Raw genomic sequence first — 15,976 nt, 5'->3', positions numbered from 1 at the left:
TTTTAACAAAAAAATTCTTTATATCATTGTGATTATTATTTAAAACAATTGAAGTTTATTGAAAGTCTTGCTTCAATTGTTGCAGAGTAATGTGGATCCCCGGGATGAAGTGTTTGGCTATCAGCACCAGTTTGAAGACAAACCTTCTCTCAGTAAGTCGGAAGACAGGAAGGAATACAACATTGGGGTTCTTCGGCAGTTGCAGGTCATTTTTGGACATTTGGCTTCCTCCAGGTTGCAATACTATGTGCCTAGGGGATTCTGGAAGCAATTTCGGTAAATTTATCCTCTCTTTTTTTGTGTAATCCTCCTTTCTTTTAAGAGTACTGAACAAGACACTATTCTCTAAATCGATCGCTTCTTCCTGCAGGTTGTGGGGTGAACCGGTCAATCTGAGGGAGCAGCATGATGCCCTGGAGTTCTTTAACTCGCTAGTAGACAGTTTAGACGAGGCTTTGAAAGCATTGGGTCACCCTGCCATGCTGAGCAAAGTGCTGGGTGGCTCTTTTGCTGACCAGAAAATATGTCAGGGCTGTCCTCACAGGTACATTGGAAATCTAATATTGCTTATTTTTTTTGCCTTCACAGATCTTTGTGTCAGTGTAACACATTCCATGCTGTCTTTTCAGATATGAATGTGAGGAATCGTTTACGACGTTGAATGTAGATATCAGAAACCATCAAAATCTCCTCGATTCTATGGAGCAGTATGTGAAAGGAGACTTACTCGAGGGTGCAAATGCCTACCACTGTGAAAAATGCAACAAGAAGGTGTGTGTTCTGTCTTTATCGTAAGGATGTCTTTGTTGTTATTTAAGAGAACACTATTAAGCTCAAGGTGGTGTGTCTACATGACAGGTTGACACAGTGAAGCGTTTACTCATTAAAAAGCTTCCTCCGGTGCTGGCCATCCAGCTAAAACGCTTTGATTATGACTGGGAACGAGAGTGTGCCATCAAGTTCAACGATTACTTTGAGTTCCCACGGGAGTTAGACATGGAGCCTTATACGGTAGCTGGAGTAGCTAAGCTGGAGGGGTCTGATGTGCACCCAGAGAATGAGGTATTACACCAGCATTGTCTGTCTCTGGTCTTCAAATGGTCTCATTTAAATAAATGCAATTTGGTAATATTTTATATAGCTGAAGTTTTGAAACTGTCCTTAGCAGGAGGTGGTCCAGCAGAATGAGCCGTCAGAGCCGGAACCCCCCTGCAGCTCTCGCTATCGTTTGGTGGGAGTGCTGGTCCACTCAGGCCAGGCTAGTGGAGGTCATTATTACTCCTACATCATTCAGAGGAACGGCAGTGGTGGTGAGGGAGAAAGGAACCGTTGGTATAAGTTTGATGATGGAGATGTCACTGAGTGCAAGATGGACGATGACGAGGAGATGAAGAACCAGTGCTTTGGTGGAGAGTACATGGGTGAGGTCTTCGACCACATGATGAAACGCATGTCCTACAGGCGACAGAAGCGCTGGTGGAATGCCTACATCCTCTTCTATGAGCGTATGGACACGTTAGACAAGGACAGTGAGCTGGTTAAATACATTACTGAGCTCACAGTGACCAGCAAACCTCACCAGGTGAAGATGCCCTCTGCTATTGAACGCAGCGTGCGCAAACAAAATGTGCAGTTCATGCACAACCGTATGCAGTACAGCTTGGAGTACTTCCAGTTCATCAGGAAACTGCTGACCTGTAACAGTGTCTACTTGAACTCCCCTCCAGGTAAATCCAGCCGTTGACCTTGCTCTATTCTCCACTGTTGCAGATGGGATCAGGGCTGCAATGTGCTGTCATTCTTCAATCTGTTTCTCTTAAAAATTGATAAAGCAGAATTTGACTTTGAGGAATAATCCTGATATTAAAAATTGTTAATACCTTAAGATTATATTTAAATGTAAGTTATATTTGGTGATTTATAACATTTGAGGAAATTGTAAGTAGGGATGGGCAATATTTTGCATGCGATTTGTAATGCGCATTTCGTCAGTAAAGCAGTGATTGGCGGTAAATCGCCATCACCTGCTTTCAAATGGAGCGGCATTCAATAGAGCCATAGATCACTGACAATCAATGCAATATCGCGTTCATTATCGAAGGTGATTCATCTGCGATAATGAAAGCAATATTGCGTAGCTTAATTTTATTAAAGTAATATTGTGAAATATTTAAATTTTACAATATTACAATCACAATTCTTTATCATTTTTATTGTGATCACATTATGCACAATTCAATAATGAATTCAAAAGTAGTTGACAAAAGTGCAATAACGTTTGGTATGCACAATGTAATCAAATTAAATATGAAACCAAAGCTATATACCACTTCCAGGGCATTAACCTTTTATAAAAATCGTATATTATGGAAAAAAAAAGTTGTGCTCAAAGATTTGGGTGGGGGGTGCAGGAGAATAAGGGTACACACACTAGGTGTTTTGAGCCTGAGCGCTTGGGCCTCAAATCCCGGTTCGTTCATGCGCCCTGGCTTGGTTGTAAGAGGTGGGCCAGAGCGCGGTTCAGTTGGGCTCGGGTGTGGTATGCCTGCGAGCGCTAACCGTGCCATAGCGCAGAATTTCTGATGTTCAGCATGATTGCGTTAACATTTCTGATCAGCAAATGTGATTGATCTGTAAAGCAATATATTGTAAGAGGGTCATGTTATTGCATCCCAAATGACTTATTATAAACCACAAAGTTAACAAATGAACTCCACTGGGCTCAGTGAGATCGCTTCCCTGCTGTCATCACATGCTTACTATTTCCCACTTATGAAGTCGTGAGTGATGCCATCTTAGGCCTTCCCCAAAGGCTTTCATTGGTTGAGACGTGTGATGACACCCATCCAAAGCCAGTACTGATCAACATCCCACCTCTCCTGTGACCCATGGTTTCTGTATGTGTATTCAGAGCCAGTGAGCAAAACTTTCATAATAAATTGTTGCCATTAATCAATGCGTTAACTTGTCCATCCCTAGTTAATATATTTTAAAACGTAATTTATTCCTATGAGGTACAGCAGGTATTTCAGCAGCCATTACATTGTTTTTTTTTGTTTTGAGTTTTGCTAAATCCTTCAGAAAACATTTGTGCGCACACTACGTTGACATATATATATATATATATATAAGCATATTACCATTAGTGTCTAAGTGTGTGCGTGTTTGGTAAATGGGTTTCCTTTTTACATCATTACACATTCTCCTATTGTTGCTGCTGCAGAATAATCTATTCCAGGGGATGGTGAAAGTCATTGTAGCAGTAACGATAATTCTTTTGTGGCTTTTAGGTCAAGACCATCTTTTGCCTGAAGCAGAAGAAATGGCCATGATTAGTATACAGCTGGCTGCTAGATTTCTCTTCAGTACTGGATTCCACACCAAGAAAATTGTCCGTGGCCCTGCTAGTGATTGGTAAGCCTGTGATTTCTGAGTTTATCAGGCACGTGCTTGCCTTTGTTATTCAGCAGTTAGATGATTCCTTGTTTATCTACAATAAGTTGATCCTTGTTTCTTTTATTTCAGGTATGATGCTCTGTGCATCTTGCTACGGAACAGTAAGAATGTGCGTTACTGGTTTGCACACAACGTCCTCTTTGCATATCCGAACCGCTTCTCAGAGTACCTGCTCGAGTGTCCCAGTGCAGAGGTCCGAGGAGCCTTCTCCAAACTCATTGTATTCATTGCACATTTCTCACTGCAAGATGGACCCTGCCCTTCACCCATTGCTTCACCTGGACCTTCAAGTCAGGTACGTCCCTCATACATGGGAAATCAGGGTATGTCTACAATTTGGAGCTCACTCCACAAGGTTCTTATGTTTTGCATTATTTGTTCTTTTGTCTCAGAGCTGTGATAATTTGAGTTTAAGTGAGCACTTGTTCCGTGCTGTACTTAATCTGCTGAGAAGGGAAGTCTCTGAGCATGGACGTCACCTGCAGCAGTACTTCAATCTTTTCGTCATGTATGCCAACCTTGGTAAGGACCACTCGCCACCCTTAAGGCTTGCATTCATATGGGCTTTCATGCTATAGTGCTGTCCAGTCTCACTCCCATTTCTTTGTCAGGCTTGGCAGAGAAGACGCAGCTTTTGAAGCTTGGGGTACCAGCTACCTTCATGCTTGTGGCTCTGGATGAGGGCTCTGGTCCTCCCATTAAATACCAGTATGCTGAGCTTGGAAAGCTCTATACTGTCGTCTCACAGCTGATTCGTTGCTGTGACGTGACTTCACGTATGCAGTCCTCAATCAATGGTGAGAATTTTATACTTTGCTTCAAAATGTGTTAATTCAGATAACAAAATAGTCTGTAGGCTTTCACACATAGTTTTGGTCCCCATTGCCCAATGAAGATTCACATCCTTGCTCAGGACTTACTGACTGACACACAGCCATCTCCAGGCTTGAGTGCCACGTTGGCATTGCTTGGAGCTGAGGGCATTTACAGAGAAACAAGCAGAGATGCACTTCCTTTTTGTTTTTTTGTGTTGAGCCAACACAATGTTTTAGTAGTTTGATCTGTTGAAACTAGTTTTAAAGATTTGCATTGAAAACCAACATTTTCCAGACCACATTCCAGGATATGAGCTGACATTTCCAGGATACGAGCTGACATTTCCACATGTTGACATTTTTAGGAAACCCTCCCCTGCCAAACCCATATGGTGACCCCAACATCACCGCTCCCATCATGCCTCTGCAGCAGCTGGTTGTGGACATCCTGTTTGTGCGCACCAGTTATGTGAAGAAGATTATCGAGGACTGCAGTAACTCTGAGGACACTATCAAACTGCTGAGATTCTGCTGTTGGGAAAACCCTCAGTTTTCCTCCACTGTGTTGAGTGAACTACTGTGGCAGGTGAGAGGCATTACCGGCCTTCGTCTTTGAAAAGATGATGACAATTTTCAATTTAAGCAGCATTGTGAATATTACAATTACATTATAAATGCACATTTCATTTGGCCATTAAGTTTCCTAAAGACCATCATTGGACTAAACTTCTTTCCTGCTGTCAATCTCTCTTGCAAATTGTTATGATGGAATTTAGACAAGTATTTTAATAGCATCTGGTTTAAACTGAAGAAGCATAATGTTATTGGAGTTTGGAAGTGAGTCTGTGAATCTGTGTAAATGGTCCGTAACACTTATGTCGACGTTAAATGTATAAAATTTTTCACTGTATCGTCTAGCCATGTGCATGTGTATTTTTCCTGTCTGAAGATGGTTATTAACATTGGTGTTTTTGCATAGGTGGCGTATTCATACACGTATGAGTTAAGGCCTTACCTGGACTTGCTCCTTCAAATCTTGTTTATTGAGGACTCATGGCAGACTCACCGGTAAGTCAATCTTTCCACTGTTTAGCAAATGTCTCTTTTGTGAAATGGCGTATGAAGAAAAGGCCCCAGAACAACCAGAAACTCATATCTGCAATTTAGTTCCTGGCGTGAAGTCCTTAATCTTAAGGCATCCTTACCTTTTTTTTTTAGATTAATTAAATTCCTGAATGGATCGTAATGTCCTGCTCTGCCCTTTTCCTTTGTTAGGATCCACAATGTGCTGAAGGGAATCCCTGATGACCGTGATGGGCTTTTTGACACCATTCAGCGCTCCAAAAATCACTACCAAAAGAGAGCTTATCAGTGCATCAAATGCATGGTGGCTCTTTTCAGCAACTGTTCAGTGGCCTACCAAATTCTCCAGGTCTGCTTGATAATGAAAGACTGCATTTGAATGTTCTATGTATGTGTGTTTGCATGTAAAAACTGATTATGGTCTACTCTTTCCAGAGTAATGGAGATTTAAAAAGGAAGTGGACCTGGGCAGTGGAGTGGCTAGGTGACGAGCTGGAACGGAGACCGTACACTGGCAATACTCAGTACACGTATAACAACTGGTCCCCTCCTGTCCAGAGTAATGAGACTTCTAATGGATACTTCCTGGAGCGCTCCCACAGTGCCCGTATGACTTTGGCCAAGGCCTGTGAGTTGTGTCCAGAAGAGGTAAGTGATGGCTCATGCCACCCCTCATTGTCTGCAACATTAGCACCAGTATGTTTAAAGTCTAATCATGCATGTGTGCTTCTGCCCATTAGTTGAGAGACGTTTTAATAATTACTTACTTAAATATCTGAATGGTTGCCCTTTAAGAACCCCTAATGTAATGTAGAGTAACACTTTATTCAAACTTCAGAAATTAGCACTGAAATCTCTCACTATGACTGTATAATGATGGTCAGGCACATTTCAAACGTTTAACCTTTGGAAAATAATTTTGAAAAGGTTTTAAAAGGAAGTCTTTTCTAATCCTGAAATGTTTAACTATAGATAGGGCTTTGAGTTTTCGACTTTTATTTCCAGGTTTTAATTTTTATAACCCAAAGCAGTTACAAATGTTGATATTTGCATAAATTTAAGTTTCGTTACATTTACACTTGATTTTTATGCCGTAGATGTTTTTTTTTTTAAGCCATTTCTATTGATTTGCAGAAATAAGGTGCTTTCTTTATCAAGTTTAATCAGTAGCAAATTGCCACAAATGTTAAATGTATGCAGCCATAGATGCATAATTTGTTGAAACAGTATGCAATATTAACTGCCGTTTCAAAATAGTGTCACTTAACGAAGCACGAGGTGGTATCTGAAGAGGACGCTGGCCGGAACCCGTCCTCGACACAGCAACTTTTGCCAGGGGAAGTGACAGGCCAACAACAGCACACCGTAAGACTCGTATGGCCCGGCCACACTGGTGCCATCTGCGCAACTTTTTGGTGTTCACAGGGCTTGATGTAGACAGAACCATCTTCCACCTCCCTCAAAAACAACACAAAATCAACTGTTATTTCGTCCTCATCTCAATGTGTCCAAACTGTTTCCTTCTACACAACAAGAAGTCATAGTGTGTAACTAAGTGATCGAAAACTCTAAGCCTTGGCTATAGTGTACAGATGAGAGTTGGAGGTAATTGTTGTGTTTGGTGGTGGTTTCCTTTTTTTGTTTTGAGTCTGATTTTTATTTTGGGAATGTAAGATCAGGTCATCTAATCTGATAACAACCTGCACGAAGAAGCTTTTGTGTGACTATACAAATTTGGATGTGGTATCAGTTTTATTCCATTCTGCTGATTAACTTTGAGGAAGAACACAATGTTCAGGAGAATGTTTAGTGTTCTAGTCATGCCACTGTCTATTCAGTTAATCCGTGGGCAAATTCCTGTCAGTCATCAGAAGCTTCCTTAAGTTAAAAACAGTTGAATCAAATTCAAGTGTAAGTGTTTGGTTTGTGTTGTCCATTTATAGTGGTCCCTCATCTGTCATTGGATTTCACTAAGTCCCCCTAATAATTTTCTTTGTTCGTTAAACCGATAAAGCCTTGAACTTTCCCATTTGATTGAATTTTCATGTTTATATTGCAAGGGACTCTTTATCGAGGACATAGTTCACAAATATCTCTGGTTAGTTGGAATGAAGCAAATTGTTTTATATTGTATTTTATATCTGGTGCTCAACTTAATTTGTGATGGTTGTTTTAGGAGCCTGATGAGCAGGAGGCCCTCGATGAGCAGGACACTTCTCCTCCAGAGGACACTGCTCTGTACCCTCACTCTCCAGGCACAAAGTTTCAACCGGTACTGAGCTTCAGTCACACAAACCTCATGCTACTCTTAAACACATCCTGTATTTGTGAGATTCCAAAGACTTTAATGAACTTTCTTAACTGCAAACCCATGTAGTGTTTTTACTGGGACATTAAATTGCATTAAAAAAGAGGGACACTGTGTTCCTGGTTTGAAAGATTGTTGTGGGAGTTTACTATTAGATGGCTAAAGATTTTAAAGGTTTTGGTCCATTAGATGCTTCTGGGAAAAAAGTCTCTTATACTCAAGGCAGCATTTTTTGGATCAAATATTATAATTTAAAGTAACTACGGTTTAACTTTCGATCAATTTAATGCATCTTTGCTGAATAAAAAGTATTTCAAGAATGAAAGTTTGTTGAACATCCATTTAAACAGCACTTTGTTTTCACTGACTAATGGCTTTTTTTTACCCCAGTTGGGAGTGTTTGCACTTTTTTGATTTGTCCAATGTGTCGTTATATAATGGCTTCTCCAAGTCGAAGTAAACCATAAATATAAATTCTTCCGATTGTCATGTAGTAATATGATTGTTCTTGCATCTTTTCAGCAGAATAACCTCCCGCTTACACAGCCGTACACTGGCCCTGCAGCACAGCACGTCAACAACCCTCAGCGTCCAGGCCCACGAGCACAAGAGAACTGGGAGCCCCCTGAGGAGGTGCCGCCCAGCCAGACTAAAGACTAACAATGTTGTCACACTGTCCTCCATCTGAGCTCTCCAGAAGAGATACTCGAATCCAGAGCAAGGCCAGGTCCCACCATGCTGCTCTACTCCAGAGCCCGTGTAACCAGAACATTCAGCTTCCCTCAATTTCTAACCCTGGAGCGGAGAGTCTCTTCACCGTCTGCTCTGCAGTATTAACTGTCAAAAGTGTAACTTGCAGTGGACTGTGCATATTGTTTGTAATAATAAAATGGGCCTGTCGCACTTGTCTCAAGACAGAGGTGTACATACTATGTTAATGTTTTGACTGTTCGAACGCAACAGCGTGTGTGATGCTGTTGGGAGACTGCAGATTTATGAAAATAGAAAAACAACAAAAAAAGAAATCCAATGGTGAAAGACAAAAAAAAAAAAAATCCCTGTTTTATCCCATGCTCAGTAGTAAGGTTTGGGCCGTTTGGGTCATTCTGCTTTTGATCATACATTATATTCATGTCATAGCTTAACCGGACGTGGCACCTCGTGAGCAAGAGTTGGCCATAGTTTGTGAACAATGGGACGGTTGGGTTATGATCTTGACGTTTAGTTGATGTGAATGGGGTGATGCAACTTTATTCTGGAAATTCCTATCGCCTTTTTTATTTTTTTCTGGTAATTCAATAATTTGAAAGCTCCAGCTGACACGCTGTAACATCTTAGCATGGCTTCACATCAAACTAGTATAGCCTAAGGGTGATTCTGCGCCGACTTTCTCCATGGTGATTCAGAAGAGCCCTTTTGTTGGTCCCTTCCTCCATATCTTTTCTAGATTGATATTTCCGAAGCAATGTAAGAAGTAAGTGGCTTTACAATTGCACACGTTTCCATGGATAAATATTTGGCTTTTTTATTTTTTGGTGGGATAAATGCTTAGGTTTTGATGATAGGAATTTTAGAAAGAGAAAATGTATGCAACAGTTTATGCCAGGATGACTGGAACATTAGTGGACAGAACTCGGTTTGCTTGTTTGTCTCGACCTTTTTTTTTTTTTTTCAGACAAATGAGCTCCTGGCAATTTAGTGGGTCGCCTGACTTCATGATCCCTGTTCGCATTCGTGTACTCGAAAAGAGCCTCGGTTTGGGGATTCTTCATTTAAGGAGAGTGAACGTAAAAGCAAGAGTTGTACCATAAAATAACTGCTGGTTAGTCATGTTGCAACTTCAGTTAGTCAAGTCTCTTGGATTAAAGGAGTATAAACATCAGTAGATACTGTATGTATTTAATTGGTAACTTGAATGCTTTTTTTTTTTCTTGGATTTTGTTGGAAAACATACCAAATACTCCTGCAAATGAAAATATTCTGCCCATCATATATTTAAATATTTTGCTGTTTTATTTTATAGAATTTATTTTGTTGTATTTCACTAAAAGACAAATAGAATTTGATTTAAGAGGAACATTTTTGTCCTTGTGTTATTTTTAAAGATTATTGACTGTACAGAGTTCTTCGCCCTGTTTTTTGCCGACTTTTGTTTTGGCCATGATGTGACATTGAATTCTGAAGCCACAGTCACACTGTTGACTTTCACTTTGTGAGGTTTTTGTGCACAGAAATAGAGAAAAGCATTGCGCCCTTCAAGAATAAAGAAAAGAAATCGGGAAAATGTCTGTCCGTTATTGTGAAGATTCAAAGCTGTGAGATGTTTCATATAGATTGTTTCAAGTACATTAAAATCACTGTAGTTCTATTGGCACAACAGTGAAAAATGCAACCATGTGTGTTGGTGGGTTAGGTATTAGATTTTAAATTGCCTTTATAATAGTCCATAGAATATCGACAGACAACACTTTTAAATGTGACTCTGCACCACAAAACCAGTCATAAGGCCAGTCTTTACTAAATCCTAATGATTTTTGGCATAAAAGAAAAATCGATCGTTTTGACCCATATAATGTATTGTAAGGAAAGCTATTGCTTCAAATATGCAAACATGGTACTTCTGACTACTTTAGTGGTCCAGGGCCACATATTTCAAGTCATTTATAGAATGTCAATGATATGCTTCTAAACCTGTTAGTTTTGATCTTGTAGTTAAAAAGAATTAGCTTGAACCTGTTTTAAACCAGTTTGGACTGCTGTTCCAAAAACACATTTCTTTTTTTTTTTTTTTAAGCAGTCTCTGATTAGAAAAGACACACGGCAACAAATAAAATCCATTAAACCTGCATGAATACATTTTCATCAGAATACAACAATCCTGGGAATACAAAATTGAATTATGGGAAAGGCTTTTTGCTTGAAAAACCTGTAAAAATGGAATCTTGGAATTTAATATCTAATCACATTTACGTTTAAACCCAATGTTTGCACACAAAATCATGTTAACATCCAGATAATCTTGTAAACACTAAAGTACAAATAGTCAGAGGCAAACACTTCAACAGATTCCTGAGAACACGCTTAAATTGTTCTTCATGTTGGGTAGGCTGCAGAGTTCATCTGCCATGCTTAACCAGTTTTAATCAAGCCCATAAGGCCATTCTTAATACAGGTGCATCTAAAATAATTAAAATATCATGGAAAAGGTCTTTATTTTTTGTCATTTAATAAAATAAAAATAAAAGAAAACTTTCTTATATTTTAGATTCATTGCACACAATTCTTATGGAAAAACTTAATTTTAAAAAAAGCTTTGTATGCAATAAATCTAGAATATAAGAAAGTTTGCTTTTTTGAATTAAATTACAAAAAATAAAGAAATGTTCCGTAATATTCTAATTTTTTTGAGATTCACTTATATGTACAGGGTGAGAGTTTTTCAACAGGGAATGAAGCGAGTCTGGGAAGACAGAGCACAACTGTGGACTGCTTGCAAAAAAAAAAAAAAAAACACTTAAATTTGTCTTGCTGCCCAGACATGGATATGACTCACAGAATTAAGACTTAACTCACAGAAGGCAACAATGTATTTTTAGAAATCAAATTAAAGTTCTTGTCATTACAAGTTATCTATTCTGCATCTAAGATTTATGTTGTCTTCAAGACCAATGGGTGATTCTGTAACTTTCCATACTTTGGTTTTATGTTCCCATGTCAATCATGATTACAAGCAGAAATGTTTTAAAAGGTTCTGTATTATATATTTATGTGTATAATAAGTTTCAAGAATAATTTGATACTTAAAAATTAAAGTAAAAGATTAAATTAATAGTAAAGACGTTTTCAAGTCTGTGTACTACTTTAAAAATAAATTTTTCCTGGTAGTAGAAACTCTTTATAATGGAACCCTTATAACTTCTAAAATTCTAAATATTCACCTATTACAAACGTAAAATTAATAGCCATTCGAATACTTTTTTGGTAATTTGATTTAACTTGGTGTTTGTTTTCATGCTTCTGATGTTGTGCAGTGTTCCTATGAAAACAGTAACTGACAATAACCGATAAAAGACCTCAAGAGGCATATGAAATTTGTTTGGACACATTTTATTATGAAGATGCTCATTAGTTCTCCTTGTCCTGGACGGTCTTTGTTCCACGCAGTCTGCCAGTACGACGGGCAGCGATAAGACCGACCTTGCGTCCAGCTGGTGCGTCCCTCCTGATTGTTGAGGGCTTGCCAATATGCTGATGGTTACCACCACCGAAGGGATGCTCAACAGGCTGAAGAACAAATAGCACAGGTCAGATTTAAAACCAGCATTTAGACGACAAATCAGAATCTGAAATTACCTGGAATCACATAGAAATAAAAAATTAAGTTTGCTTACGTTCATAGCAACACCACGGACACGAGGCCAGCAGTTCCTCTTGGCCTTGTACTTGTGGTATGCACGACCTGCCTTCAGGATGGGTTTGTCAATACGACCACCACCAGCAACAACACCTTTAAGAAGAGGCAATGACTTAAGACTTCAAACTGGAATACCCCTAATCATTTGCTATAGCAAGGATTCCCAAACTTTGTGAGTTGAATCTCTTTGACATTTTAAAGTACTACGTGAGATTTAACATCTGTAATTTCACTTTCAGGTATTTTTAATAATTTTACAAATTTAAAATGTCATCATTAGCTGTTCCACGTTACAAACCCCTTCAAATCTGAGAAACCCAGTGCTACAGAACACATCCACAAATTATATTCTCACAATATAGATCCCTATGTTCACAGCATATTTCAATGGAGAAATTTGACAGCAAGCACCACAGAGAAAATTGTTCTTTTATGAAATATAGGGGGGGAACAAAAGCCCAAGAATTTTACAAAATTAAAATCAAATAAAATCTGATTTATAACTATGCAATGCAAGAAACACAAAGGGTTATCAACCAAAAGCCTTCATGGTTGCTTACCAACGACAGCTCTGTTTGCAGAAGAGATGACCTTTTTGGATCCAGATGGAAGCTTGACTCTGGATTTCTTGGTTTCAGGGTTATGGGAGATGACCGTGGCATAGTTTCCGGATGCACGAGCGAGTTTGCCTCTATCTCCGGGCTTCTCCTCCAGACAGCAGACAATGGTACCCTCGGGCATGGTGCCAACGGGGAGCACATTGCCAATGTTCAGCTGAGCTATAACAGCCCAATCACTTTGATCAGCATGTGCACATAAGACCGGATGTTTGTTTGAGCAATTCTCAACTTAAAATACATTACCTTTCTTGCCACAGTAGATGAACTGCCCAGTGTGGATGCCTTCTGCTGCAATGAACAGTTCTGTCCTCTTCTTGAAGCGGTACGGGTCACGAAACATCACCTTAGCCAGAGGAGCTCCACGGCCAGGGTCGTGAATGATGTCCTAGAGGAAAAAGCAGCATTTTTCATTGTAACTTCCCTCTTCAGATGACAAGTGATCTTTACAAGCTTTCATTTATTTCCCAGTGTTACCTTTACAATCCCCTTGATGTAGCCATGACGTTCAGCGAAGTCGATATGACGGAGTTTAGCAGCACCTTTTCTGTGCTTGACATGGGCTTTGAAGACGGAGCCCGCACCTTTTCTCTGTCCCCTGATCACACGTCCCATCGCAGCCTGTACAAATAAGCAATAACATATGTAACAAGACATTTCAATGCTATATTTAAATAGAGGCAGTATTTCAACCTGCATTACAACTCACTTGGTTACCATTCACATTACAAAGAAAAATCTGCAATTAAAATGCACATATTCGCTGTCAGACTACTTAAAAAAAATTTGCTTGTTTTGCTTAATAGAAGGAATACAGACACTGAAATTGGTAATGACATTAATGTGACGTTTACTTTGACTATTCGTTCAACACACTGACAGCCGCTATAATTAATTTATAAGCGACTTTATAATAGTTCGTAGTTAACTGTTTCATACACTAACGAACCCACGCACGATTAAAAACAACGCATAATTATCCGCTGGTTAACAAATGTATTAAACTCTCGTTTATTAGAAATAAACTCCGCTGAGTCTTCAGAGTCTAGGCCACATCGCGACAGCGGATACACATCACTTCTGTTATAAATATCACATTCAGTTTAATCACAGAGAGACCAAAACCAGCAACACTGTGTCCTTAAATATTATACTGACATTATACGGCTTGTTATATACGTGGATGGTGAACTTTAAACAGTGATTGCATTCAGATTGAACAGAGACACAGAAGATTGTTTCTCATACCAAAACCCCGTTGACAGAAAGAGGAAGTAGAAGGGAACGACGGGGATTTTCTTCCGGAGAAATGGGCGGGGGGATTAAGTACCCGGATGTCTGTCTAGTCTGCGGTCCGCCCTCTAGAGGCTGAACATGTTGTCTGTTGTTTAAAAATATGCTATTGTTTATTTTCGTGTTGTTTTCTGTTTTATTAAACCCGCAAGCTCTCCCACGCACACTAGTCTAATTTGTCCACGAATAATTACAAAAAGTTACAATTTAAGTTTAAATCAATGTCATTTTTTAATTAATAATAAAATCATAATAAATGAGTTCAAATTGAAAATCTTGTGAAAAGTGGGACTTAAAAGCGTCATAAGTTGAAAAAAAGAACATAAAAAGTATAAAAAGATAGCCAAAGTTAGAGGCATTGGACTAAAATGGATTCATCGTTGTCTGTTGTCTAAAATATGGCACATTTGTGCAGTTTTGTGCTTCATTAAACATATGTCTCTGTTATCAACAAAAGACTCTCAGTGCACGTAATTTGTCCATTTCGTGCATCGACAAATTCTTGTCATTTATTAAGTCATGAACATTTCAATCACAGTGTTATCTCCATCACGTTTCTCTTTTAAATCTGTTGATTACCATTATTCTGTATTCTCAAATGTTGTTTTTTGTTGCTTTTGATTCATTGATTTATTAGCATTTTATGTATCCTAAATAATCAGGGTATCTTCCGTCCATTCCAAATCCGTTTCAAATTAAAAAACAGAAAACGAAAAACTCAAGAGGATTCAAGTGAGAGAACATGAATTAAATAACGAGAAATGGAAAGATGGCTCGTTTATTCGTTATTCCATCTAGGTTAACAAACGGAAAATTAGTTTTTGACTTGATTTCTCATTTTGTCGTTTTGGGTTTAAAAAACGGCTTATGGCTTCAATATTTCATTCGCACTTGTGGGCGGAACTGAAACGCTCCTTTCATCTGATTGGTCGGATCGCTCCGCCTTCAACTCGATCTTACATTCTTTCAGAATAAGAGTCTTATAAGAGTAGTGTCTAGAAACCACCGCTCACTGTTAATTAACATAATATTTGAGTCAGATGTTGCTGCGCACATAATTCGTGCTGCTGTGACTTGCAAGTCACGCCTTTAAATTATTTCTAGGTTATAGTATTGTATGAATATTGTCCCACTGTAAATACAGTGCAAATAGTTTTGTCTCCTTGGATAAAAGTGAAGAGGAAATAAAAATCAATAATAGACTGAACAGTTCCATGATAATATGTCTGTAACATTTACCACTCTCATCTTTTAAGTCAAAAGGCACTAGGTAGGTGTGTGTGACATTAATAATTAATTGGGAAAATTACTATAGTTAAATTTATGAAATATATTAGCAATATTCGTTTTATTACATACTAAATTGAATGGTTTTTCTTTTAGTCTTCTTTGTTGGCCTTGAGAAAGCCAACGTATATTTGAACATTATTATAATTTATTATGAGAGTAATTGACAACGACTAAAATTTTAATGTTTCACCAAATTTCCTTCTCAAAAAATCCTAGTGACTTTCATAATCTGAGCAATGAAGGTCTTACACTTAATGTCCACTAGAGGGGGAGACAGGATTTCTATTTACGTAAAATGGCAAATAAATACATTAATTTCATGTGTACTACCATGAATATGCCATATTTGTGTACAAGAATAAACTTCACACTTCAAGCTGTACTTTAAAACTTCCCATTCTGGCTTTTTCAACCTACCTCCAAATGTATTTTAATATATTTTTTTATTCACACTGGTTTATTCATTTAATGTTTGTCCATCTAGAACTTTTATTTTTCATGAGCTGTACATTTTAAGATGTACTCAGTGTTGATAAATCACATGCACTGAATGTAAATGCTAATGTCAGGACTCTCAGTCCTCCTCTTGGATGGCCAGTGTCCTGCAAAGTTTAGCTACCCCAAATAAACACACCTAAGCTAAGCAAGGTCTTCAGGATCAGTAGCAATGTCCAAGCAAGTGTGTTGGAACTGAACTCTG

The 15,976-nt window shown here is 38.6% G+C and overlaps 2 protein-coding genes across 8 annotated transcripts in view; one reads left to right on the top strand and one right to left on the bottom strand.

Moving 5' to 3' along the window:
- The window catches only part of LOC113108514 (probable ubiquitin carboxyl-terminal hydrolase FAF-X), a 36,065-nt gene extending 26,119 nt beyond the window's left edge, over positions 1-9,946 (top strand). For 2 of the 7 annotated variants that reach the window (XM_026271690.1, XM_026271687.1), the window contains 16 exons: positions 86-276; positions 371-544; positions 630-771; positions 859-1,062; positions 1,166-1,727; positions 3,291-3,414; positions 3,526-3,751; positions 3,849-3,978; positions 4,068-4,253; positions 4,637-4,857; positions 5,251-5,339; positions 5,547-5,703; positions 5,790-6,002; positions 6,612-6,719; positions 7,531-7,626; positions 8,185-9,946. In XM_026271690.1, the coding sequence (XP_026127475.1) occupies positions 86-276; positions 371-544; positions 630-771; positions 859-1,062; positions 1,166-1,727; positions 3,291-3,414; positions 3,526-3,751; positions 3,849-3,978; positions 4,068-4,253; positions 4,637-4,857; positions 5,251-5,339; positions 5,547-5,703; positions 5,790-6,002; positions 6,612-6,719; positions 7,531-7,626; positions 8,185-8,322 (2,961 nt within the window). In that variant the 3' untranslated portion in view covers positions 8,323-9,946. The remainder of the gene's footprint in view (positions 1-85; positions 277-370; positions 545-629; positions 772-858; positions 1,063-1,165; positions 1,728-3,290; positions 3,415-3,525; positions 3,752-3,848; positions 3,979-4,067; positions 4,254-4,636; positions 4,858-5,250; positions 5,340-5,546; positions 5,704-5,789; positions 6,003-6,611; positions 6,720-7,530; positions 7,627-8,184) is intronic. The other 5 variants (XM_026271688.1, XM_026271689.1, XM_026271693.1 and 2 more) reach the window with 5 other exon arrangements.
- A 1,804-nt stretch (positions 9,947-11,750) lies between these two features.
- LOC113108513 (60S ribosomal protein L8) lies at positions 11,751-14,020 on the bottom strand. Its single transcript, XM_026271686.1, has 6 exons — positions 13,942-14,020; positions 13,171-13,314; positions 12,940-13,081; positions 12,637-12,855; positions 12,054-12,169; positions 11,751-11,946 (listed from the first exon to the last, which is right to left on the bottom strand). The coding sequence occupies exons 2-6, from the start codon at positions 13,306-13,308 to the stop codon at positions 11,788-11,790; spliced, it is 774 nt and encodes a 257-aa protein (XP_026127471.1). The 5' UTR covers positions 13,309-13,314; positions 13,942-14,020; the 3' UTR covers positions 11,751-11,787.
- Between the last annotated feature and the right edge of the window lie 1,956 nt (positions 14,021-15,976).

The sequence above is a fragment of the Carassius auratus genome, chromosome 9 (assembly GCF_003368295.1).
Source record: "Carassius auratus strain Wakin chromosome 9, ASM336829v1, whole genome shotgun sequence".
NCBI lineage: Eukaryota > Metazoa > Chordata > Actinopteri > Cypriniformes > Cyprinidae > Carassius > Carassius auratus.
Note: the sequence above shows the minus strand (reverse complement) of the source record. Positions and strands in the feature narration are given on the sequence as shown.

Bases quoted from the DNA above. Each gene is read 5' to 3' on its own strand.
- LOC113108513 (XM_026271686.1), bottom strand. From the start codon at position 13,308: ATGGGACGTGTGATCAGGGGACAGAGAAAAGGTGCGGGCTCCGTCTTC. The intron at 13,082-13,170 runs GTAACACTGGGA...TTTTTCCTCTAG, and splicing joins ACATCAAGGGGATTGTAAAG to GACATCATTCACGACCCTGG. The intron at 12,856-12,939 runs GTAATGTATTTT...GGGCTGTTATAG, and splicing joins CATCTACTGTGGCAAGAAAG to CTCAGCTGAACATTGGCAAT.